The following is a 27,287-nucleotide window of genomic DNA, read 5'->3' on the forward strand; positions in this document are numbered from 1 at the left end:
GCTAGAGAACTCAGTCAGTCAGTTAAATCCATATCGGTTATTTTCCCCAATACATATAGGTATATAAGGACCATTTGCAATTTTTCCATAATACCTCATTATAAATCTGATGTATGTCTATTATCTTCATTATGCTACAGTATACTGTATTACTGTACTGTAAAAGGTCTGGTTATTAATTGTCTTGGCCTAGTCTCCTTCGGTTTAATCCTTAGTCGTAGGCTATACCTCTCGATCGAGGGCCACCCCATTCAGTTGTTGTACCAATCACAACAGGCCATGGCCCAGTCACACCAACACCTCTACAGTGGTAGCCTACACAAACGTTAATGGGTGGCCACCCCAACCGGTTGCAGTACCAACCACGGCGGTCCATGGACCCAGTCGTACTACCACCCCTACAGTGTAGCCTACACAACTGCTAATGGGTGGCCACTCTGATCGGACAGGGAGCCAGACGTTCTCGACCGACCACCCGGCCCCCCCCACCCCCACTAGCCGTTATAACTCGCGGTACTGGTACTCTTAGTAAGGAATGTCCGCTTGAGTTTCACATAAGTGGAGGGACGAGAGACGGGTATGAGGGGGTGGGGGATATACGGCTCTGAGCTATAGTCCTCCGACCTCCGCCAGATGATGGACATAGCCTCAGGGAGTACATATGTTGCTCCGCTGCCCCGTTGTCTTTTTCTCCGGCTCCTCCAACAGTGCAATTGGGGTAAGAGCCTTGCTCCTACCCCTTCCTCAGTAGAGGTAGGTAACGTCAGTTATGTAATTACTTTCCCCTGACCTACCACCTCCGCCTATTCCACAGCCAGTGGCTAGGACAGGGAGAAATGAGACTTCAGGGGAGCTGAGCCTTGAGAGATCGTACAGTGAACAGCTCTGGACCCTTGCGGTGCTGACGGAGAGTGACTCGCCCTCACATCCGCCACCGGAGTTTTGAATTCAATCTGCTATAGCTCGGCCCTCATTCTTGGAGATATAATGTAGCCGCCTACGTTCATACATAGTCCCACAGTCTGGCCGGACCTACTTGTCTCGAGATTTGACATTTTCTCTTGAGCGCCAAACTCGATTTATGTCTTTCAGTTTCGCTTTTAACAGAACATCTGTTACTGACGCAAACTGGAGTGAACCTAGGATCCTTTCCTGGTTTCTCCTTGACGCTCGTTTGCACTTGAGGAATTGCCTTACTGACTTGGCTATTTCTTTCCTTTTGACCAATGGAATTGACAGAGTGTGGGAGGTCACGTCCCATTGAATGTCGAGCCATTGAAACCAAGACTCCGGCGTGAGTCTGGACTTTGTCCTGTTTATTTGGAACCCTAGATGTTCCAGAAATTGGATTACTTTGTCTGTGGCTCTGAGGCATTCCTCGACGGTTGTCGCCCAAATCAGCCAATCGTCGAGGTACGCTACTACCATTATCCCTTGTGATCTCAGTTGTTGTACTACTGCTTCCGCTATTTTCGTGAATACCCTGGGGGCTACATTCAGCCCGATGGGCATCACTTTGAAAGAAAATGCGTCTGTAAGATCGATAGAGGTGGTGACGGCCCCACGGGGATGTAAGGTCCGCACCTGCGAGATAGTCAGCATTTTGAACTTGTCGCAACGAATGAATAAGTTTAGACGGGACCAAGTCTAAGATTATTCTTCTTTTTGATGAGCTTTCTTTGGCACGCTGAGTAAGCGTCCTTGAAACTTTAAATGCTTGGCTCTTGACACTACCCCTTTCTGAAGGAACTCTTTCGCATAATCTGTCAATTCCTTTGATGGTAATTGAAGGAATGTTTTGGATGGAGGGGGACCTTTGATCCAACTCCATCCCAGCCCTTTGGACACAATGCTCTGTGCCCAATTGCTGAACCCCCACCTGTGACGGAAGAGGAACAGCCTCCCTCCTACCTGAGAGATCTCACTGTTGTTGTGCAGGGCGTGCTCCGCGCCCTCCACGGAAGTGTTTCCCCCTGTTGGTTGCCCTTCCGCCACCTCTCTGATGAAAGGCACCCCTAGCCCTGCTTCCCCTTGCAAACCTATTAATGGCTTGAAAGGCTTGGCTTTCAAATACAGGGTTGAAAGCCGGGGAAACCGCGTAGGAAGTCGAGGGCTGGCTTTGTGGAGTCAACAGGAGGATGGGCTGGTTTTGACCCTTCGCAGCTGCCGGTTGCACGGGTTGAGAGACCGGAACTGCCTGAACAAAATGATGCTGCTGCTGCTGTTGGAAGGACGGGAACTTCTTGGTCTTTTTCAGCTTCTTGGCGCCAGCAGGAGGATTCTCAGGTTTCCTCTTACTGGAAAGACCCCAGCAAGCCCTTAGGCTTTGGTTAAGCCTGGTCGCCTCATGCTGCACTTCATTTACAGCTGATTCTGGGAAGAGGTTAGCCCCCCAGATGGTCGAAGAAAGCAGCTTGTTCGGCTCATGCCGAATTGTAGCTTCCTGCAGTTCCGTCTCGCTACCACAAACTCGTACAGGTCCGACTGTACAGTCTGTGTTTGTGACTTTGCCAGGAGCTTGAATAGAGGCTCCGAACCGTAAGTCAAGGCAGCAACCTCTGTCATCACTAAGGAATTCAAAGTTCTGCCTAACCTAGTCCTTGCCTCAAATTCGGCTTGGATAAGGTTATCCGGTAGCCTAGGAAGTCTCTCACCGAACTGATCCATGGCACAGTCCGGTTTGAGTTTTCCTACCGTGAACGTTGTTGGCAGGTCTTCCCAGAGTTCCCCAAAGGCTGGAAAGAGAGGGGACGTCGGGTCTGATTCCCTAAGCTGAGGGAGAGGTTCATCCTTCATGGCAGCTTGGATGGTGACCTCGGCTATCTTTGTTGTGAAGGGGAGTGGTGCCTCCTCCTCCGTAGCAAAGATTGTAAAAGGGCTCTTAAATGCCTGGAGTTTGGTATTGGTACAATCCCAATCTTCCAGGCATCGTACCCATTCCCTTTGAGCCTGCTCTCGACTGTAAAAAACAGTCTCCTTAGGGATCTTGTCTTCCCTGTTCAGAGCTGCCTCTGTTAGCCTAGCATATCCCATGAAAGGCGGTTGTAGACCGGCGGGATGGAACTCGAAGTCCTCGATACGACGAGTTCCATAGTCCGGGATGGAGATCATACCATCCTTGAAGGGAGCAAAGGCTGCTACCCTCCAAGGATTGCTCATAGAGAAGGCGGGAAGTGTGTTGTAGTCAGGCAACGAGGCAACTCCCGTGCCTGCTACAGGGAGAACAGCTGGAGGCGCTTGGCTCAGCCCTGCCAGTCGATTCTCCTGGTCCATCAGTCGATCAGAAATATTCTGAATCGACTGGCCGGACTGAGTCAACAAGGTGGAGATCTGGGCGAACATTTGATCGAATCTGGTATTCATCAAAGATCCGACCATGTCTCCCACCTGTTGCATGACCCCTGCCATGAAAGCAACAGGATCGAAGGGACCAACAGAACTGGCCCCGACAGGGGTCACTGGAGGAGCTCCGGCAGAAGAGGAAGGTACTGGCTTGGCAGGAGCGCGGACCTTCTCTTTAGAGGATTTACCTCTTGACCCTTTCGAATGCGAAGAAGAGGTCTTCGCTTTCTCTGCTCCGGGATGGTGAGCCGGAGACTTACGAGAAGATGAAGACGACGTCCTCTCCAGGGTCTTCTGCTCTCTTTGCCCCTTCACCTTGGGGACTACTGAGGCAGTAAGCACCTAGTGAGCGAGTGGACCAAAAGGCGATAATGCAACAAAACTAGCCTAGGCCAAACTGATCGCCCTTAACATGCACTCCTAAAATGATAAATATATCGTAAAAAAGAGAGAAAAGGGATTTTGACGTAAGGAAAAATCTATTTCTGGGCGATTGGTTCGTGTCGCCAGCGAAATATCCTTTAATCCATTATTTCTAAGGTAAATGTACTAACACATACCAGAGAATAAATAAAATAAAGAAAAGGTCAGTACAACTGACTCGCTCACCCTCCAAGAGGGTGTCGGTATGAATACTATGGCGAGTGAGACCACTACCACGAACCGCTTGCCAATAGAAATCTCCCACTACAAAATCCCCACAAGAGGGGAGCCGACCCACAGAGTGGCAGCAACTACTACTACTCCATCCCATGCTGCCGACTGCTGCGCCTCTGGTGGCCATCCTGAGTTAGCAGACAATCTTGAGCGATGGGATGGGCATGGGCGGGAGTGGGATTTCGCTGGCGACACGAACCAATCGCCCAGAAATAGATTTTTCCTTACGTCAAAATCCCTTTTCTGGGCTCAGTTCGTGTCGCTGCGCGAAATCGTACCAGAGAAATAGCACAAGATTGTAAAGAATACAAACAAAAAGACAAAAAAGGGGTCTCAAATAAAGATTAACATAAAATAAAGAAATATAATTGCTTAATAAATATACATATACACACTGATACAAAAATAGAAATATTACTTAAATTTAACTTAATGCTAATAATATTTCTTAAAATTAACTTAAATTTAACATATATACAGGGTTTACATGGGATATATGTTGAAATCAGTATCTGTGTATAGATATTATGTACAAAGAACTCAAAGCAATTATAACAATAACTTGAATAGAACAAACTTCAATAATAATATAAAAGGGAATGTATATGACTTAATATACAAAACCCGTAACCATTGTAAATACTATGTGTCCCCTAGCATAAAAATAAGGGGATCACATCCAAGAGATCATTATATACAATCAATTGTGAGTACCCTAGCAAAAAAATAGGGGCACCCACTATACATCATAAGAGCAGCTAAGACTCAAGGTAAACGTAGATGAACATGGCAGGTATAGACGAACTGTTGGGTGAGATAGGTAGAAAGGAGGGCTGGATCTTCTACTAAAGATTAAGCAGAGTCAGGGGAAACTATGTTACCCGCTGCAACTGCTGAAAATTTCAGAGCTTCCAAGGACTTTAAGTAATGACGTTTAAATACTGTCGGCGATTTCCATCCAGTATATTTTTTCAACTCATCGAAATTCATATGCTGGAAATAGTTAATTGAGGTGGCTACTGCCTGACATCATGTGCTTTAGGGAAGGAGTCGGATTAGCTTGCTTAATAAAGTACAGGATCTGCTGCCTGATGCCTTTAATAGATAAAGTACCACCTTTTTCTCTCTTAAAGAGAGGACCCGATGAGGAGGTCCTGGACAGAAAGGCTCGTAAGGTCGATACTGGACAAAGAGAAATATCTTGTGGAAGGGGTACAACCTTCCATGGTTCCCACCTCATCAAAGGATCTTCATTCTTTTGCTATAAAACTACGTTCCGGAGAAAGTAGTTACTGTCCCCTGTGGGAAGAAATTCAACATGATCCGGATCCCTGGATAATGCCGACAGTTCTGAAATTCTAGCTCCTGAAGCCAAACTTAATAAAAATAGAGTTTTTCTTAAGAGCATTATAAATGAACATGTGTCATTATCAGTTTCTGAAGCCAGCTTTAGAACATCATTTAAGAACCATGATACTGACGTAGGCCTTACAGAAGGTCTAAGTCTAGCACAAGCCTTGGGAATAGACGAGAAGTAGGAGTCTGTCAAGTCTATGTTGAAACCAAATTGAAAAATCTTTTTCAAGGCTGACTTGTTTGTCGTAATAGTGCTAGCTGCTAAGCCTTTTTCGAATAAAGACCTGAAAAAGGATATAGCTGAATTGATTGTCATGATTCTAATATCTGATTCTCTCAGGAAGGTTGCTAACTTTTTGACTGCAGCATCATACTGTCTCAAAGTTGAATCTCTTTTATCAGATTCCAAGAAGAGAATATTTTGAGGATCAAATATTCGCATCTCTTTAGCTGCAAACTTCATGAAATCCATAAAGTTAGGGTTTTGAGAATTCCTGAGGAAGCGAACACAAGTCTTCGTTTGTACTGACTGGGAGAGCCTGGGATTGGGAATTCGAAGAGGACGAAGACCCAGTTCCAGAATTAGGGGGTACCAATTGCTCTTCGGCCAGTCTGGGGCTACTAGAGCCACTTGACCCTTGAATGTCCTGAGTTTGTTCAGCACCTTCAGGAGAAGATTCATTGGAGGGAAGACATAAATCTTCTCCCAGTTGTTCCAGTCTAGGGCCAGGGCGTCCGTGGCATAGGCCAGAGGGTCCAGGTTGGGGGCCACATAACATGGGAGTTTGTGGTTCGCTTGGGATGCGAAGAGATCCACTTGTAGACCTGGAAACTCTCTGAAGAATCCATTGGAACGAACTGTTGTCCAGTGACCATTCCGACTCCAGAGGAACTGATCGATAGAGCATCTGCTAATGACGTTTCTCACTCCAGCTATATGGGGTGGAGGAGAGGTGCCAACTGAACTTGTCCGCAGGGAGAAGATGGCTATCATGACATGATTTAGATGACGTGATTTGGAGCCTCCTCTGATTTATACAATGGACTACCACTGGCGCTGTCTAAGACTAGCTTTATGGGTGGGAGTTCTTTGGCGGACGTAACCTTTTTAAGAGTCAAGAACACCGCCATTGCTTCCAGTACGTTTATGTGAAGCTGACGGAACTGGGGTGACCAGGTTCCTTGAACCTTTTTGAACTGAGAATATCCTCCCCAACCGCTAACAAGAAGCGTCTGTGTGGATGGTAATCCCCGGAGGAGGAAACTGAAGGGGTACCGATACTGACAAGTTCTTGACTTTTGCCCAAGGGCGTAGACGATTCCGTAGAATCTGAGGGACTGAGGATAATTTGTCCCTGGACCTGACATTTGCTCGTGAGCGCCAGATTCTGGTTAAGTCTTTCAGTTTGGCTTTCATCAAGATGTTTGTCACTGATGCAAACTGGAGTGAACCCAGAATCCTTTCCTGGGTTCTCCTTGACGCAAGTTTGTGTCCTAGAAATTGCTTTACTGACTTCGCTATTTCTTTCCTCTTGGCTGATGGAATCGACAGAGTATGGGAGGATAGATTCCATTGAATGCCCAGCCACTGAAAGTTTGACTCCGGAGTGAGTCTTGATTTGGTCCTGTTTATCTTGAAGCCTAGATATTCCAGGAACCGGATTACTTCCAGTGTTGCTTTGTGGCATTCCTCGACTGTTGGAGCCCAAATTAGCCAATCGTCGAGATACGCTACTACATAATCCCTTGCGATCTTAGTTGTTGGACGACCGCTTCCGCCAACTTCGTGAACACCCTGGGTGCTACGTTGAGGCCGAAGGGAACTACCTTGAAGGAGAATGCCTGCTCTCCTATCTTGAAGCCAGCCCAATACGGGCGAAAGTGTCCTTGCAATAGGGATATGATAGTATGCGTCTGTAAGATCGATAGAGGTGGTGACGGCCCCACGGGGAAGTAAGGTCCGCACCTGCGAGATGGTGAGCATCTTGAACTTGTCGCAGCGAATGGCCAAGTTTAAGCGGGACAAGTCTAAGATTACCCTTCTTTTTTGTGAGCCTTTCTTTGGAACGCTGAACAAGCGCCCTTGAAACTTTAATCTGTTGACTCTCGCTATTGCTCCTTTCTGAAGGAGATCCTCCGCATACTCCGTCAATTCTTTGGATGGAAGTTGGCGGAAAGGTCTGGGTGGGGGCGGATTCGCCACCCAACTCCAACCCAGGCCTTTCGACACAATGCTTTGTGCCCATTTGCTGAATCCCCAACCGGTGGCGGAAGAGAACAGCCTCCCTCCTACCTGGAAGTCCTCATTGATGTTGGTAGCCCTCCGCGGCCTCCCCTGAAGTGCTTTCCTCTATTAAGGGACCCTCCCGATCCTCTCTGACGAAAGGATCGCTTACCTCTGCCTCCCTTACCCGAGCGGTCATACTTCTGAAAGGCCTGGCCTTCGACACTTGGTTGAAGGCTGGGGGAGACAGCGTAAGAGGTGGAGGGTTGAGGCTGGGGGAAATCACATAAATAGGCTGTGATTGAGCCTTGGAGGTAGAGGGTTGGGCTGCCTGCACCAACGGAACGGCCGAAACAGGCTGGGCAAACCGTTGCTGTTTTCTTTTGTGGTAAGGCTGGAAACGTCTGGGTTTCTTCTGAGCCTTACCCCTGACAGCTTGATCTTGGCGTCTCTTTGCCGTGAGACCCCAACGATCCTTAAGGCTTTGGTTAAGCCTCGTAGCTTCTGCCTGGACCTCCTTTACCATCGCATCTGGGAAGAGGTCTGCTCCCCAGATGTTTGATGAAAGCAACTTATTCGGTTCATGCCGAATAGTTGCTTCTTGGAGGACATGTTTCCGACAGTTTGTTCTGGCTGTGGCGAACTCGAACAAGTCAGACTGCACCGTTTGAGTCAGTGACTTGGTGATTAGCTTGAACAGTGGCTCGGAACCATAAGAAATGGTAGCCACCTCCGTCATGGCCATGGTATTGAGAGACCTGGCCAGCCTAGACTTGGCATCAAACTCTGCCTGAATGAGGCTATCAGGAAGTCTAGGCAGCTTCTCACCAAACTGCTCCATAGCACAGTCCGGTTTGAGGTTGCCCGCAGAAAAAGTGTTGGGCAGGTCTTCCCACAGATCTCCGGTTGAGGGAAGTAAAGGAGATGTAGGGTCCGCTTCCTTAAGCTGCGGTAACGCATCCCCCTTCTGGGCCGCTGGGATAGTGACCATAGCAATCTTCGTCAGGAAAGGAAGCGGAGTACCCTCTTCCATTGTGAAGATTGTAAATGGACTCTTAAACGGCTGTATCTTTAGTGTTTGAACAGTCATGTCCTCTAAGCACCTGAGCCATTCTCTTTGAGCCTGGTCTCGTGAATAGAGGACTGTCTCTTTAGGGACCTTATCATCTCGCGTCATGGCAGCGGCGGGTGACCTGGCGTAGCCGATGAACGGCGGTTGGAGATCTTCCGGGTAGAACTCGAAGTCCTCATCCTTCGAGTTCCACATTCCGGGATGGAGATAAGTCCGTCTTGGAAGGGGGCGTATGACGCACTCTCCAGGGGATTGTTCATGCTGAACGGAGGCAGAGAGTCATATGGTGGCAACTGAGGTACGCCTGTGCCGAAAGGTGGGGGAGTAGCTAGCGGAGCTTGGCTTAGTCCGGCGATAATGTTGTCCTGGGAGTTGATCCTATCAGACAACCGGGAGAACATCTGTTCCATACTGTCCTTGAGAGTCCCGACCAGATCCCCATGTGTTGCAACAGGCCAGCATTGGGATCCCAAAGCCGGAGCTGCCGCGGAGGGTGGACGGGTAGCTCTGAACAGGGACCAAAGGAAGTGAATGAACGTTGACTCCGCTGGAGTGTGTGATCTCTCCTTGGAGGATCTACTCCTAGAGGATTTGGAGCCGGAACCCAGAAGCTCTAGACCTCTCTGCTCCGGGGTTGTAGCCGGAGACTTGCGAGATGTCGACGCCGACGAAGTCTTTTTAGACGACGACGACGTCTTAGTCAAGGTTTTTACCACCGCTTGTGTTTTGACCTTAGTCTAACAGAAGCATCAGGAAAGAAGTATAAAGCTCGGCTCCTGTAAGCCTTGGAAGGAAGCTGGAGATTTGTGCAGGAGTAGAAGATCCAGTGGCGCCTAAGGGAAGCCCTTGGGCGTCCAACGTACTCACCTCGACCAACGGTCGTCAACAAACCTACCATCAGCTCAAATGTTTAGGTCCAACGTCGCGACTTCCCGACGAGGATGTCCCCTGCCTGGATCAGTCAACGAAGCGGCGAGCTGCTGCTGAATCAGCGCAATAGTCGGGCCCGCCTCTGCTGGTCGACGTAGCCCGTTGACTTGCCGCCGGGAAGATCAGGACCGCTAACCTCTTCTCCAGTATGTAGGGCTGACCCTTGGCGGCGTTCTTCCAAAAACCCGCCGACCCAGGCCCGCAGGGGTTGCCAACGCGGTGTCTCTAACAGCCGGAGCCTGGAAGAGAGGGTACTTGTTAGATAAGAATAAAACTTAAGATTAAAACTTAAGCTACAAGGTTAACTTAAATTATATAGGATGCATATCCAATATAAAATTCGTTTTAAGTCTTAAGATAAGATTAAAATTAGGCTTAAGAAACTATAATCTCGTAGGGATTGGCTAACGGAGTTGGAAATGCTTACCCCGTCCCCCCTATAGCTGGCCCCCCCCTCCCCCCCACCAGATCATAACAAATCGGTGCAGGTCTCGTGATACCAGACCTGGAGGTTTCCCGTGCGGAGTCGCGCATGGAGCATGGGACCGGCAGACTTCATGCCCACAGGGGGTTCCTGGAGCATGGCATTGCATCCCCGGATGCTCACAGTTGGTGGTCTGTAAGTGAAAAGACAATGAGCATCCTAAAAGATATCACTTACAGGCTAAAGTTTAAAAGAACTCCGTTGCATGCCGGAGCGCGAAAAATTTTTGGGGCATAACCCCTCCCTTTTCCTGCCTGAATAGGCTATAACCCCAACCCCGGAGATCCGGTGTGAGCATGCAATGGAGGGGAGGTTTAATTTGTAGCTTAAATTAAACTTAATATAGTTTAAATTAAAAACTAAACTTTAAACCTAAAACATGGGACGTACCCGGACTAAGTCCGGTGCTGGCGGAGCGTGAACGCGAAAACAGCGCGACGGAGTGGTTAGTAGAGACCCAACTGTATGCCGCCCAGTCCGCCCGTCAGGGTGAACTAGCACCTTTCCACCGTGGATGCCGGAAGCTCTGGTAGATAAAGAGCCCCAGTAAGGTGGGAAAAGGGCGAGAGGGCAAACAGACTCGGAGCTAGTAACGGAGCGACGGAGAGACGACGGAGGGGGGGGGAAAGGCCAGTCCCCCCCCCCCCCCCCACCTACCTAGCCATCCGAGCGTACCGAGCAGCTGGAGAGGTCGAGTCCAGACTGGGTCTGTACCGTCCCCCTCCTACTCCCTCCGCCTAGGGGGAGAGGGAGGCAGGCCCGGGTATGTGAGCGCGTGGGCAGACCAACCTCCCCCCGGCCCTATGGAAGAGCGGGAGGAGGGAAAGATGACTGGACAGGCGTCTGGCTGCTCCGTGATCACGTAGTGACCACGGAGCGGTAAACAAGAGATACAATGAAACAATAAAGCCTAGATACACAACCGACTGATCAGAGAGATGCTATAGAGAAGCACGAACTGAAGCGGAAGCACATTTGACCAATAGGACATAACCTAGCTAGTGAAGCCAGACGCCGAACACTAACATAAACAGCTATATATAAACAAAATCACTAAATGTAAAGAAAGAAGATAAAATAGTAGGAGGAAAAATCCAGGAGTGTACGACTAACCCGAAAGAAAGTCTACCACTCAAAGCTAGCCGGGGCCGATACTAAGAGCTGTGGCTAGGGTCTTGATGGAAGGTGCCTACACAAGGTGAAAAAAAGAAAACATTCATTCAGACATAAAACCACGTAGGCTGTACCCTAAATCATAGGATAGGAATAATTAAAACAGAGCGTAAAAGTAAGGGAAGGTTTCTGGTATGGAAGACCAAGACGAACCCCCGCCACGAGGCAGAACCATGCTGCCCTTGCTCCGACCTAGAGCTCGTTTTATTTTTATACTAAAAAAACGGCAAATACTGACTCAGGCCGGAAAAAAACCAGATAGCAATAAACACTGATTACTTAACTTAGCTGCTGCAATGGCTGTACGGCTCCATGATGAATAAAATCCAATAAAAGGGCACAAAAACACAGAGCAAAAGGGCACGTGTATACGCTGTGCGCTAACTGAAAAAGGATGGCCACCAGAGGCGCAGCGTCGGCAGCATGGGATGGAGTAGTAGTAGTTGCTGCCCACTCTGTGGGGTCGGCTCCCCTCTTGTGGGGTATTTTGTAGTGGGAGTATTTCTATTGGCAAGCGGTTCGTGGTAGTGGTCTCACTCGCCATAGTATTCATACCGACACCCTCTTGGAGGGTGAGCGAGTCAGTTGTACTGACCTTTTCTTTATTTTATTTATTCTCTGGTATGTGTTAGTACATTTACCTTAGAAATAATGGATTAAAGGATATTTCGCGCAGCGACATGAACTGAGCCCAGAAAGGGAAATTACGAGTGAGAGAGAAAGGGGACGTCCAGAGAAAGTAGCTATTTCCCCGAAGGAAAACAAGCAAACTGCTCAGGAGCTGGCCTTAGCCGGACACGTAAAACAGAGGGCAACGGCCAGATGGCTGGGACTAGAAGAGACATAATAAAAAGGTAATCACTCACAAGCCTAGACACCTAGACAAAGGGACATGCATGCATGAACACTAATCTAAGGCACAGGCAATGGATTTCCGAATAATACGATGTAAAATAATAAATAAATATTTGGGAACTTGTGTATCACGTGATAGAACCCACATATAAAGGTAAAAATACACAGGATAGATACCACGGTATGGGGGACCGAAGAATCTAACCGAACATGAGGCGAGCCGGCAAGGCCGCCATGCACCAGACCAGGTGACTATTATCGGACCTAAAAAACGGTGAATTTCTATATTACTTAAATTTTAGCCCTATGTATAGTTATGTTTAGGGTGTTAATTTTTAATTATAACAACATCCGATACTATTCAAGTTAAGTTTACAACTAACTCTATTCACTAACTAAGAAAGTTTTCTAAAAGGCTTGGGTTAGTATCATTGGTCTTATCTATTCCTACCAAATAAGATTAGGTTTTGACTTATTACCAACAAGAATTTAATATGTAGTTTAATCGCTTACTTAGGGTACATAAACAAGTTACTATTTACAGTCAAGTAATTTTTGAAATTTTTAATAAAGTGGTTTATAAACAATACACCCATACATATACATATATACATATACAAACACATATATATCACATATGTTATATAAAAAGAGGGATGTATTAAGACAATATGTTTAAGATAGTTTTAATGTGAGATGCTGTGACTTTTCTTAGAATGTAGGGGTCATCAGTTTAGCTTCTCCTTGGAGACAGTGGTCCAGTGACAAGACATCTAAGCTTAGGAAAAATTGCTGATGTATCTTTTTTGTTGGTGGCGTGATGTCAAAGTTGCTACCTGTGCAGGTCAGTGCCACGTCCTGTAGCTATGGGTGCTTGATACAGAGGTGCCTTCTGAAACTGGCTAGAAGCAGTTACGTGGGTGTGAACATGTGTGCGAGTTCATGCATGTGTGCGAGCTTTTCCCTACATAAAGAGCGAGTAAGGTTACCAAGATGGGAGATCTCTACGAGGTGGCAGAGCCAAGATGGCTTCTGCCAAAGTAATTTTGAGTAATGTGTGTGATACTGTGTCGAATGGGTAAGTATACTTATTTTTTTAGCCAAAGGTGGTGGCTTGATTGTATTTTGAACATTTATTTCAAAGATGTTCTATTTCCTTTGACTTTTGATTGATTTATAATCTGCTTATCGATATGTTCTCTGTCTTTTTATAGTGATTAAAAAAAATGGAACAAAGGGGAATAATATGGGAACTTAAGAGTAACTAATTAGAATTACAATTGCAGCACCCAATTCATCATGTTACTTAAAAACCACCACTTAAAATGTAGCTCCGAGCTTTTTGACTACTATTACACTTGGCACCGTTGCCAATTGACTAGCCTTAGAATGTCATATTCTAGGCTAACAAACTTTAACTAATAGTGTTTAGCAAGAGTTCACTACTTAACACTAAGAATTATCCGGCTTGATTTATTTCAGTCATACTAAACATGGCAAAATAAAACGAAAAATGGGTATAGCCCCCCCCCCATGTTTTTATCTTCGTCTAGGTACTTATCACGAAAAAATTAGGTAAGTACTTAGTTAGGGTTATCTAATCATCTTTAAGATATAGTACTACCTTAGGTTACAGGCTACCAATAATAGCCATTCTAGTCTAAAATTACTTGTCCTAAAATCTACTAGGCTACTAGCCTCATGTAGGCTATCTAGGAAAATTGTAAAAACGTTATCTGAAAAGATTAACTAATTAATAATACAATATGGAGTAGTAGTTCTTTAGGCAAAAACTTCCCCCAAAAAAATTATTTAAAACACTTTTTGCATTCTAAAGGCTAGCCTGGAAACATGTATTGCACCGATCACGTGCTCTAAACAACACGGGCTTGGGCAAACAAAACACCAGTTTCTGTACTCACAATACATTTTTTCCACAGTTTTTTAACCTAACTGTTTTCCTAAATCTTAAAAATAAGCACTTTCATGATTTCTGGAGAAAGATCTCAAGAAAAATTCTCAAAAATAGAGGAGCAAGGCGGCCAAAATAGACTTATGTCTGTGTTTGACCAGAGGAAGTAATGGTTTTTTGGGGGTTTGGGTCTTTTAACGGCCAGAGCATAAAACAAGATGCCTCCGATGTGCATGCGCAATAGTCACTTCCTACAGGTTTTGATGTAGGAACTGGATCCAGCCTCGCTGAAGACAAGATCAAATGCCTTCTTGACTTTGAGTCCATATACTCTATCACATGGTCATAGTGTTTACATTATGGCATAATACCCAGGGCTAAAAGATCAGGCTAAAAGATATTTCTTTTGATATGTAGTCTGATCACATGGGGGGGCGCTGGCACACACCATGGAGGTTAAATTCTTTAAGGACGAAACAGGACTACGCTATCAAAAAAACTAAATAGAGTCCCATAAAGCTTGAAAAGCTTAGAAATAAACAGGGAAATTAAACACATTGTATTCATTTCTGAACTTTACTTTCATTTTACTTTAGGGTGAAAATATCTTTATCAAAAGCTAATCACCATAATCTCATTATCTAATATCAGAGTAACATGAATTAATTAAATTCAATTACTAACATTATAAAGTACATACCCTGAGGAGGAGCCTTCTTTTGGTTATTCATACAAACCCAGTACCTGGACAGCTTTGGATGGACTTGAACCATAGTTTGGTATCACCTTAGAGAGATTGGAGATGTCAACAAAATTACAATCTATCAAAAGTTAATTATTTTAATTTGAATAATAATTAATACATTACCATCAATAGCTATTTCTAAATAATTTCTGCAAAACAAGAAACTTGCAAAAATATTAGAAATTTTCAAAAAGGTGTCTATATGAAAAATAAAAATTCCTGTCCAGTTTTCTTGTTTTAAAAACTAAAATAAAAAAGGTTTGATATGAATCCACTAAGAGTCTTACAACATGTTACACGAACCATCTACACTGACTTGACGTGAAATTGAAAGGTCCACCCAACAATCCAAACCTGCTACACTCCACCACCCACCTTAAATTTCTATTGCGTCTGTGCCAACCTCCAACTGGAAGAATGAGGGGAAGGGAGGGGAAAGGCACAGAATATCATAACAAGGTGATTAGCATAAAATTTCTTGTTTTTATATACAGAATTTGTTATGCAGATAACCAATAACAAATTACTACTGTGAATTGCAATTCAGGATAAGGATGAAAACAAATATGCCTCTGAAGAGAGAGAAGATTAGTGAAACCAAGAAGCTTCCTCAAGTAATCAATGCAATTAGATACAGTGGGTACCTCGTTTGAAAAGGGCACTATGTTAGAACCAATTTCCATTTCTATGTCGAAGGAAATTTTGGTCTTTCATGGTAACGTCAAACAAAATTTTCTCGAAGAAATTTTGTATCACTTGTCACACCCCAATTCTTCCCGACGGCCTACTGCATCACAGAAAAACTATATTCACATATTTTTTTCATTTACAATACAGGCGACCCCAGGGTTACCGACAGGGGTTACGTTTCCTGGGGCTTGATGGTAACCGAAAATTCAAAACTCTATGGGAGACACAATCCACCTTATGGTGACCATAGACTGGTTATGATTGCTTAACCCTAAACCCTCTTACGCCGACTGGACGTATTTTACGGTTGAACATTTTTTTTCTCCCGTGTGCCGACTGGAGTATTTTATTTTTTTTTTTTCGTAGACTTACAAAAGTTTTTTTTAAATTCGCGGAAAAATACTTTTAGGCCTACCAGCCTAAACCTTTTGAATCACATCCCTTTTTGGGGGATGCTGGGAGTTCACGGATCAAGGTGTTGTTTTGTTTACAATCGTTACGGCAGGCGCGCAAGCGCATTTCTTTCTTGCCGCACTAAAAAGTATCTGTGACACATCTCGGAAATTATTTTGTCACTTTGACATAATTTTTGTACAATTGTAAATTAGCCGTTACATGAAGTATTATATATGAAAATGTGCGCATTTTTTATGTAGAATACACAATAAATACTCATGGATTGTAGCTTTTATCAGTTTGAGATATTTTCATATAATAATGATAATTGCCAAAATTTTCAAACCTTCGGTCATTTGACTCTACCGAAATGGTTGAAAAACGCAATTGTAAGCTAAAACGCTTATATTAGGTAATATTCAATCATTTACCTTAATTTGCAACTATGAAGTCTCTAGCACAATATTTCGATTTATGATGAATTTATGAAAAACTTTTTCCTTACGTCCGCGCGGTACCAACTCTTCCGAAAAAAATCATACATGGCGATTGTGGTAATGTTTTGCACCATTTTTAAAAATTAGCCGTTATATAAAGTTTTATATATGGAAATGTGCGCAAATTTCATGGCACAATACAACTAAAAACACCCATGGCTGTAGCTTTTATCAGTTTTGAGATATTTTCATATAAATAATGATAATTGCCCAAAAATTTTCAACCTTCGGTCAACTTGACTCTACCGAAATGGTTTGAAAAAACACAATTGTAAAGCTAAAACGCTTATATTCTAGTAATATTCCAATCATTTACTTAATTTGCAACTAATTTGAAGTCTCTAGCACAAATATTTCGATTTATGATGAATTTATGAAAAAACTTTTTCCTTACGTCCGCGCGGTAACTCTTCCGAAAAAAATCATACATGCGATTGTGGTAATGTTTGCACCATTTTAAAATTAGCCGTTATATAAAGTTTTTTTATATATGGAAATGTGGCGCAATTTCATGCACAATTACAACTAAAAACAACCCATGGCTGTAGCTTTTTTATCAGTTTTTGAGATATTTTCATATAAATAACGATAATTGCAAAATTTCAACCTTCGGTCAAACTTTGACTACCGAAATGGTCAAAAAACGCAATTGTAAGCTAAAACGCTTATATTATAGTAATATTCAAATCATTTTACTTCATTTTTGCAACAAATTTGGAAGTCTCTAGCACATATTTCGATTTTATGGGTGAATTTTATGAAAAAAATAACATTTTTTTTTACGTCTGCGCGGTAACTCTTCCGAAAAATCATACGTGCGATTGTGGTAATGTTTGCACCATTTTAAATTAGCCGTTACATAAAGTTTTTATATATGAAAATGTGCGCAATTTCATGTAGAATACAACAAAATAATTTGAAAGTTGTAGCTTTTCTCATTTTTGAAATATTTGCATATAAATCACGATAAATAGAAAAAAACCACGTTCGGTCAACTTTGACTCTACGAAATGGTCGAAAAACGCAATTGTAAGCTAAAACTATTACAGTCTAGTAATATTCAGTCATTTATCTTCATCTTGAAACAAATTCGAAGTCTCTAGCAAAATATTTTATTTATTTAATGGTGAATTTAAAAAAAATCTTTCCTTCCCTCGGCGCGCGGATTCTCCTCCACCAAATCTCCGAAATGCGTACGTCCCCATTCTTGGAATATTTGCTGCGTTCATATTAGGCATTTTCATAGAGTTTTTTTATATATGAAATGTGCACAATTTCGTGTAAAATTGAAACGAAAAATATTTGAAGGTTGTAGCTTTTCTTATTCCGAAATAATTGCATATAAAAATGTTATTTGTTTATGATACAATAAAGTTTGTTCATACTTACCTGGCAGATATATATATAGCTGTATTCTCGACGTCCGACAGAATTTCAAAACTCCCGGCACACGCAGTGGGCGGCCAGGTGGTTAGTACCCATTCCCCCCGCCCGTGCTGGGAGGCGGTATATCAGGAATCATTCCCATTTTCTATTCAGATTTTTCATACCACTGTCCCCTGAGGGGAGGTGGGTGGGTACTTTAATTATATATTTCTGCCAGGTAAGTATGAACAAACTTTTATTGTATCTAACAAAATACATTTTGTTCATGAAAAAACTTACCTGTCAGATATATATATAGCTGAATCCCACCATTGAGGTGGGAAGGGGACAGATAGAAGGATTTAGGAAACACCTCAAGTGCAGATGATTGACTCTTGATTCCTTACTGTTAGCATAGCTGACTTCTTGATTACTGTCACCGAAGTCTGCTTTTTTGCTTTACTAGAGTTACCAACAAGGTATGACCTGTGTCGTTGGTGCGCTCTAGATGATCTGTCAAACGGGGCGTGACCCACAATGACCTAGACCATATTGACATAACTGTGAGGGCAACGAAGCTAAAACCACACCTGACCTAACCTATCGAAGTTAGTCCCATAACTTCTAGGCTAACGAAAGGGAAAGCGCCTCAAGCGACCAACCCTTCAAGTTAAAAGCACACCTATCCCTTTTGTCTATAGGATAGGATTCGTGCTGCTTCCTGCCTCAATAAATATTTTCTACGGTATGTATGGTCCTAGCGACTCGCAGATCTCATATGTCGTCTTCACATCCCGTCGGAGTGTGAAGCGAACACAGAGTTGCTTCGCTCAAACGTGGCACTCAGGATATTACTGAGTGTCATGCTCTGTTGAAATGCTTCCGAGCCGCGCCCTCACCTCGTGAGCATTACTTTAAAAGGTTTCAAAATCTTTGTTCAAACATGACGAATGAGCCCCTCTTAAAAGAAAACTCCTTAAAAAAATAACGCCAGGGCGTTCTTCGACATGGGCAGTCTGGTCTTTTTACGGAACACCGCAGATTGTCCGAATGACCTTGACTTTCTTTAGTTTTTCTTATCAAGATAAAACTTGAGAGCCCCGACAGGGCAAAGGACTCTGTGGCTCTTGCCCATATTTGTGCCATCCCCTTGATCTCCAGGCCTCTGGGCAAGGGTTAGACGGGTTTTCGTTCTTAGCAAGAACGGAAGGCTTAGAGGCAACCGAATAGTCCTCTAAAGCCAAAACCTCTGATGATGGCTAAAACCTCACTAACCCTCAATGCGTAGCTAGAGTGGTTTAGAAAATTAGCCTTTCTGGTCACGTGTTTATTTAAGTTTACAGAAGGAGAGGTTCGAAAATGCTTTGGACATCAAGACTTCAGACTAGTCTAAGCTCCATCAAGATTTTCCGCAGACCTCAAAGATCGTGAAGGGCTTTTTTTTTGTTGTTTGACAGATCCGAATCTCTAGCCTAGAGGCCGTCACAACATAATTTCCGTATTCTACAATCGTTGGGAACTGTTAGCTTATCCCATAAATTCAGACGGAAAGGGAAGACGGTAAAGTAATTCACAGAGGTGGAGGTTTGTAGAGCAGTCATTCTTCCTGCACTATCTCCAGAATCGGCCCACTCCGATTGGTACACTGCAAAATATGCAGCACTGCTTTGCTTTGGCAATGAGACTTGTAATTAATCTGAAGATCCTCTCGCTTCTCGACAGTCTGAACGCATCCAGACTCAAGAGCGGAGAGTTTTAGGTACCTCTGGCTTTAAGTGAGGCTGTTAGAGTAGACCGATTCTCTCGGGAAGGGTCCTTGGAAAATGCCCTCTGAAGGCGTGACCTCTGTGAATCCAGCCTCTCGAAGGCAACATGGGGCGATCAGCGTCCTTTCTCGCTCCCTCTGACGCCAGCTATTATCTTATCAGCTTTCCTAAGCTTTTGAATAGGGGAAAATAGACTAACCAACTATCCCCATTCCATACTATATGATTGCGTCTTCTTGCTACCGCTCTCGGATCGAGAATAAGGAGCAACGTAGAGGAAGCTTCTTGTCTTCAATATTTGCGAAGAAATCTACGAAAGGATGTCTCCAACGTCTCCACAACTCTCGACATACTTCTAAGCGAGGATTACTCAGACGTCAGTAGTTGCTGCCGCCGATCGAGAAGATCCGCACGGACGTGCAATAGTAACGAACCTCTTGAGGATCGTTACGTTCCGTGCCTATGTCGATAACCATCTCTCTCTTCTTGGATATGAGAGAGCTGAAATTATCTGAGATGATTTTGACCAATCGACCAAAAACTCACTCTTCGAGGAACTGGAGAGCCAACAAATTGCTTCCAATTCTCTTTAGATTATGTGCCAGGACCTCTGTACCTCTGTCCGGATGCCTGGCACCCTCTCGGTATCACCTGAGGTGATCGTCAACCCCATGAGAGAATGTTTAGAATTATTTCTAGATCTTTGATGTTATTTCAGTCCTCCTGCGGAAAAACTGTAGAGGTCTGAATTGCAGTCTTTTCAGGGTTAGGGAAACAAGCTTCTCCAGCGAGGAAATGGTCCCCCCCAGCCAGGCTCAATCCATTCCCTCACTAAGCATGCTTCCTTCCCTAATAAGGCTGCGCTTTGCATAGCAGGAGAGCATTATTATAGGCTATGCGCGGTAAACTCGTACAGAATTCCTGTTACAGTGCGGTAAGCAGCGCTGAACAGGTCTAAAGAGATCTCTCTGTTTGAAAATTTCTTCTTAGCAATAGGAAGTCGTGTTTATTCATGATTACTAGAAATCCCCTCAACCCGAGGCGAAGTCATGATTGTAGGGTAGAGATATGGTTCTCAATCAATCCCGCGGGAGAGAGAGAGTAAACCGACAGAGCTTAACAGCGAGCTACTGATACTGAGTTGGTGACAACTGTGACAGTCACAGGCAGCAGGCAGCAGCTTATGTTCACCTTCTCGCAGTCTTATGCCGAGTTGCAGCTATTCTATTCATCTAAGGAATAGATTTACATTATTTGAACAGAAACTCTCAAGTTGGCATATTTAAAGCGAAACAAAATTCGACTAAATACAGAAGCTGATTTTGTGTTGTCGTAACATTACGCTTAATTAACCAAATGTTATCGGAAACTCCTGGAAAGTTGCCTGGAGTACCGATTAAATATACTGCGTCATCCACAATGACAGCAACCTCTCGTCTCGCACTATTCTGCCTGAGTTACCAGCTACTCTCTTCTACGAAGGAATAGGTTTGTTACTATTATCGATAAGGAAATTCTCAAGCAGGCATATTTAAGCGAAACATAATTCGCTAGATGCCGACGCTGAGTTAGTGTTGTTGTAACAATACCTTTAGCGTTGTCCTTACAGCGGAAACTCCTGGAAGTTTGCAGAAGGACCGATTAAATACATTTACAATACCGTCTTTTCGGTTGCCATCTGTATAGGAGGTAACCATGATATGCGTATATGACTTGAACCCTACATTAGTAATATGACGCAAAGATAAAATACGTAAGTATTGTAGTCACTTGAACATAAATTCTCTCTAATGAATGAGAGCTCTCTCGAATTTTGTTAATGAGAGCTTATCCGCTTAAGCGATAAAATGTTATGAAGATCTTTGTCAATGAGAACTAACCCATTTACATGACAGAAAGTAATCAGGAATTCGAGCATATAGTTTTCCCGATTCCCGCAGAAATCGAGGAAGGGGCAAGATTCCTAATCAGAGACTGGGCTTACGACAGGAAGGACCTTAATGTTCCCCTTCGGCAGCGCAATCCCGAAAGCAGACGAGGCGTTTTATGACACCGAAATCTGCTTACAGTTTTCCTGGAATTCATCAAGTGATGGATTCTATTGAACGCTCCCTTCGTAGAAAGCGAAGTAGACATCTTGACGAGACCAAACTCCTTCCTCTACTTCGACGACGCCCTCTTGAAGAGCGTTCTTGCAGGAATCCTGCCGAACGTCTTGATGCGTAGGACGCCTATCGTTCTGAAGAACGTCCTGGCCAGTGCTCTACCGAGCGTCATGACGTGTAGGATGCCGAGCGTCTTCAAAAGCGTCCTCGCTAGCGTCCTGGCGAGCGTCCTCGCTAGCGTCCTGGCGAGCGTCCTCGCTAGCGTCCTGGCGAGCGTCCTCGCTAGCGTCCTGGCGAGCGTCCTCCGCTGGCGTCCTGGCGAGCGTCCAGATGTGTATGACATCGAGCGCTTCAAAAAGCTTATCAATGTTTATGACGTCGAGCGTCTTCCAGAGCGTCCTGATGAGCGTCTCTTCGTGTAGGACGTCGAGCATCGGGCAAAAGCTTCCTCACGTCTCAATGCGTAGGACGTTGAGCATCTTCAAAGAGACGTCCTCGCGAGAGTCTTACCGAGCGTATTGGTGCCTAGAAACAACCAAGGGCATCTCAGAGAGGATCTTGTCGAGCGCCCTGATGCATGAAAGGCCATAAGACTTGACCATACCGTAGACTTAAAAGTGAATTCTCTACTACATTCATCTTCTCACTAAGCATGTACTCTAATAAGCCATGCTTTCGTAAGCATGAGAACATTATATAATATATAGTGTTCTGCTGCGTTAGATTCCTTTAATAATGTTACCTACGGTAATCAGCATTGAAAGGCTGGAATATCTTTCTTATTGAACGTATCTTAGCAAAAGGCAGACATATTTTATTTATGTTTGCTTAACTATCCCCTCAATCCGAGGCGCTAAGACCGCGATTGTAGGGGAGAGATACGGTTAGTCATTCCATCCCGCAGGACCGACCTCTCATGACTGAGCAATAGATGGTTACTGCGTTGGTCTAAAGCGATAGCAGCCCCCTCCGTTAGCTGTCTGGCCTTACTCTTCCAGAGTTGCCAGCTACTCCATTCAATAAAGGAATCTTATAAAATTATTATCGAACTTCAGGAAGTTCTTATTAATGTATTTAATTTAAGCGAAACAAGACTTCGATAAATCTAGAAGCTAATTAGGTATTGTCATAACAATCCCTTTAAGCGTAGTCCTTCCTAGGAAAGTCTTTAAGGATACTGGTAATAGAGTTGCACAGCAAAGAAGTAACTACGGTATGTGCTTATGATTTGACCGTATCGTATTATCATACAGCAGATACTCTACTACCTTCTTTCCCTGCCGAGGCAGATAGAGAAAGGAAAAAACTTTTACTATCTTCGTTCTTTTCGTTAATAGAACGATAGAAAGAGAATATATTTCCTTAAGTAAGGAAGTTAATCCAGGAACTCTTTAAATCTTCGTATTTTGTACATGAACTTCCCTGACAGATATATACTTAGCTATTAGTCTCCGACGTTCCCGACAGAATTTCAAATCTCGCGGCACACGCGACAGGTAGGTCATTGTGGTCTACCTTAACCCGCCGCTGGGTGGCGGATGTACGGAACCTACCTCCCGTAAGCTTGTCAGATTTTCTCTGTCGCGGTGGGAACGATAACAACTGTTGTCGGTTCCTCTCGATAGTTTTTCGATTCTCGCTTGCCTGGAGTTAATTTGGACTTCTTTTGGTGACGTATTCGCTTTGTTTGGCTTGGCATACGCTGATTGTGGACGGTTTGATTTTGAGTTTGATTTTCCTTTCAACGATGTTCTGATCTAGAATCGGTAGTTAAAACTTCGGTGTTGTTTAGGGCGTTTGCGTGAATGAAGGATGTAAGGTGAGGTTGCCGAAAGCTTCGGTAGACCCCCACACGGTTTGCATGAAATGCAGGGGGAATGATTGTGCGTTTGCTAACCCTTGTAGTGAATGTAAGGGATTGAATGAAGAAGAATATAAGGCTCTCTCTTCTTATGTTAGGAAGTTGGAACGTGATAGAGTGCGTAAGGCTTCCTCTAGAAGTTCTAGCAGATCTAGAATGAGTGAGTTGGATGTGGATCCTAATAGTACTAACGTAGAATTAGAACCTTCTTCCCAAGTTGCAGCCCCGGCTCCCCGCACCGAAGCCGGAGATTCGCCTTCGGAGGCGGCAGCTCTGAAAGCCAAGAATCGTTCTGTGGATCAGAAGATTCGTCAGTTTGGAAGGTAAGGAGAGTGTTAGTGATCAGTGCAGTGTCCCCAGTGTTGTGGAGGTGCGTCTGACCGGCTCCTTAGTGCCTCTAGGCCTAGACCTCTTCCAGACTCCCAGTTCAGTGGAGTAGGAAAGTCGAAAGCCGCAGGAGGGCTAGGAGAGCCCCCACGGTCAGGCGTCCCCTCGGCAGATCCTGAAGTACGCTCCCAGGCTGCCTCGGATCGCTACAAGAAGGAGCTTCTACGCCAATGCTTCTCCTCTTCGTCGTCTCCCTCTCCGAAGAGAGGTTGGAACTCCCCGGATGCGTCGCGCCCGTTGAAGAGGGCTTGGAAGGCTCCCTGCAGTCCTTTGGCTTTCTAGTCCGGAGGTTTTCCCGGAAGAATCGTCGGTGGAGGCGAAGAAACACAAGAAATCCTGTGATCGTTCTTCTTCTCGCGCTCCGCGCTCGGCGCCTGCTTCCGAGGAAGAATTAGAAGATTCTCCTACGAGAGTACTCGCGGGACTTCAAGCTCAGATCACGGCGCTAGCAGACTCTCTAGCAGTTAGATCACGTAGGAAGAAGGACGTTTCTCTTCCGATCAAGAGATCTAGGCGCCGCTCTTCAGAGGATCGTTCTCCTTCATATGGGGAGGTTTCGTATGAAGGTGGGGGCTCGCTTGTGAGCGCCCGCCCTCGCTCTTTTGCGGGAGCGCCCTCACTCGCGTGAGCGCCCTCGCTCGCCTGGCTCTCTTTCAATTTCAAGCGCCAAACATCGGTAGGACGCTCTATGGAGAAAGAAGTTTTTTCTCCAGATTGATTCCCGCTTCCGGTAAGCGCACTGCACCTGCTCATCACGCGATTTCTTCAACTCCCTCGCGTGAGACTTCTCCTCAGCAGCCTCAAGATTATAGAAGGCGCCCTTATACAAGTAGGCGTTCTTCTTCCAGATGTCACTCTCCTCGAGTATCGGATCGTGACTTCTCTCCTGACAGGCATCTAGAGTCTGGTAGGAGTCGTGTGCATGATAGACGGCCTACTGTTAGCCGCTCCCCGCAAGGTAGGCGCCAAGAGCCTACTGCACATAGCTCTCCTAGTAGGACGCTCGTCTCTTTTAAGGCGTCATACTCCTGATTATTCTCCTAAGGGCAGACAACAAGAGTCTTTCAAGCGCCCTTCTCCGTGTAGGCGCTCTCCCGCTTCTAGGCGCACTTCTCCTGACCGTTTGTCTCTTGGTAGGCACCAGGAATCCCGGAAGCGCCCTTCTCCAAGTAGGCGCTCGTTAGTTTTGAAGCGCCCTTCTCCTGAATGTTACCCTCTTGTTAGACGTCAAGAGTCTCGCAAGCAGCCTTCTCATAGTAGGCGCATTTCGCCTTCCAGTCGAACTTCCGTTGATCGTACGCAACTGGACAGGTATGGAGAGCCGCGCAAGCGCTCTGCTCTCGATAGGCGCTCTTCTCATGGCAGCCGCTCGCCCCAGGATAGGTGCATAGAGTATAGTAGGCGCTCGCCTCCTCGTAAGCGCCCTGCGGATGTTTCCGAGAATTCTCGGAGTAGGAGCCCTACCTCTCCTTCGGCTGAGATTCCGTATACCTCGAAGAGGGAGTCTCATCGTATACTTCCCAGATCTTCTCATCGTTCTCCAGTGGATGTGAACTCTTCTAAGAGAGGGCGTTCTCCAACCTCTCGCTCAACTCCTGCTAGGATCCCTTCGTCACCTAAGGATCTTCCGCGCTCGCCTCGACAAGACGTCCTAGAAGGTTCGGATGAGGAACCGAACACTTCTGCTACTGTCTCTTCTTACAAGAAGCTTACAGAGCTACTTTTACAAGTTTTTGGGGATTCCCTTACGCCTACGGCTCCTCCTTCTCCTCACTCACTTTTTTGTTTTTCAAACGGCCGAAGACAGCGAAGAGTTCTTCTTGTGTGAGGATGAAAGCCAACTCTTTCTTATGAAGAAGGCACTGAGGAGTTTTGGTTCCTGGATGGCTTCCAAAGAAGAAGCGGGGAAAACGATGTTCGCTTTTCCTCCTTCGAAGTTATCAGGACGCGCTGGTTTCTGGTACGAAACAGGAGAGCCCTTAGGATTGGGTTCTACCGTCTTCGGCTGATTCGGATTTTCGGCACTGGTAGATTCGACAAGGAGAACTGCCCTTAACTCTGCTAAGACGACTTGGGCAATGAACGAATTGGATCATTTGCTCAAAGGTATGTTTAGAGTGCTAGAAGTATTTAACTTCCTTGATTGGTCGTTGGGAGTCCTAGCCAAGAAAAATTGAAGTGCCAGAGTCAATTTCACCAGATGATCTTATGTGTTTTGTTTGGCTTGTATGGACAAGTCAGTAAGAGACGGAGCGAGTGAAATCGCCTCCCTTTATGGGGCCGGCATCGTGAAGAAGAGGTCGGTTTACTGTTCCTTCTTAACGAAGTCGGTCTCCCATGCTCAGAGGTCTTCTTTGCTGTTTGCTCCTCTGTCTACTCAGTTGTTCCCGAAACATCGAGTGCAGGACATTTCGAGGTCACTTTCGGCCAAAGCCACCCAGGACCTTTTGGCACAGTCGGCAAGAAAAACCTCGCCCTTCCTTCCCTACCAAGGCTAAGAAGGAAAAGGCAAGTGTTCGAGAACCCTTTCGAGGGGCATCTCATCAAGAACCTCTACGTTTAGAGGTCGTAGACCTTCAAGAAGGGGTAAGACTTTCGCCAAGTCTGTTAAAGCCCCCAAATAAACTTGCAAGTCCTTCAAACAACGGTGGGCGCCAGACTCTTAGAGTTTGCAGAAGTCTGGGCCCAAAAAGGGGCGGATCCTTGGACCCTTTCTATTTTGAGGAGAGGTTACCTCATCCCTTTCGTCGAAAGACCTCCCTTGACGACCATCCAAGGGAACTGACGGCCAGGTACAGAGACCCCATCATGAATCAAGCTCTCCATCTAGCAGTAGATCAGATGCTGGAGAAGGGGGCTATCGAACTAGTGACAGACACCATCATTCATCGGGCTTCTACAACCGCCTTTTCCTAGTTCCGAAGTCCTCAGGGGGATGGAGACCGGTGTTGGATGTAAGCGCCCTGAACTTCTTCGTAGAAAAGAAGAAGTCACGATGGAAACGCCTTCATCAGTGCTGGCAGCGCTTCCGTCCAGGGGACTGGATGGTTTCCTTGGATTTTCAGGACGCTTACTTCCACGTACCGATCCATCCTTCCTCGAGGAAGTTTCTCAGATTCATGATGGGGGGGAAAAATTTTTTATTTTTTCAGTCAGGGCTCTGTGTTTCGGCCTCTCGACGGCCCCTCAAGTGTTTCACGGGGATTTGAGGATGTGGCTCAATGGCTTCATTTGAAAGGGGTGAGGATATCCATGTACCTCGACGATTGGCTAATAAGGGCCAATCAGAAGATCGTTGTTTGAAGGACTTACAAGTAACTTTAGAATTGACGAAGGCTTTGGACTTCTCGTCATTTCAAGAAGTCATCACTAATTCCCAGCAAGAGTGTGTGTATCTCGGGATACAGATGAACTCTCTGAGTTTTCGGGCTTTTCCCTCGCAGGAAAGGATAGCCCGAGGATTCGAGAGA

General features: G+C 45.2%; 1 protein-coding gene across 1 annotated transcript in view; it reads right to left on the minus strand.

Moving 5' to 3' along the window:
- Positions 1 to 27,287, minus strand: part of LOC135223631 (exostosin-2-like) — a gene marked incomplete in the record, with an annotated part of 647,541 nt that overhangs the window by 120,264 nt on the left and 499,990 nt on the right. Inside the window, 1 exon segment of the mRNA XM_064262245.1 lies at positions 14,706 to 14,733. Coding sequence (XP_064118315.1) covers positions 14,706 to 14,733 — 28 coding nt within the window.

This window comes from Macrobrachium nipponense, chromosome 10, assembly GCF_015104395.2.
Source record: "Macrobrachium nipponense isolate FS-2020 chromosome 10, ASM1510439v2, whole genome shotgun sequence".
NCBI classification, from domain to species: Eukaryota; Metazoa; Arthropoda; class Malacostraca; order Decapoda; family Palaemonidae; genus Macrobrachium; species Macrobrachium nipponense.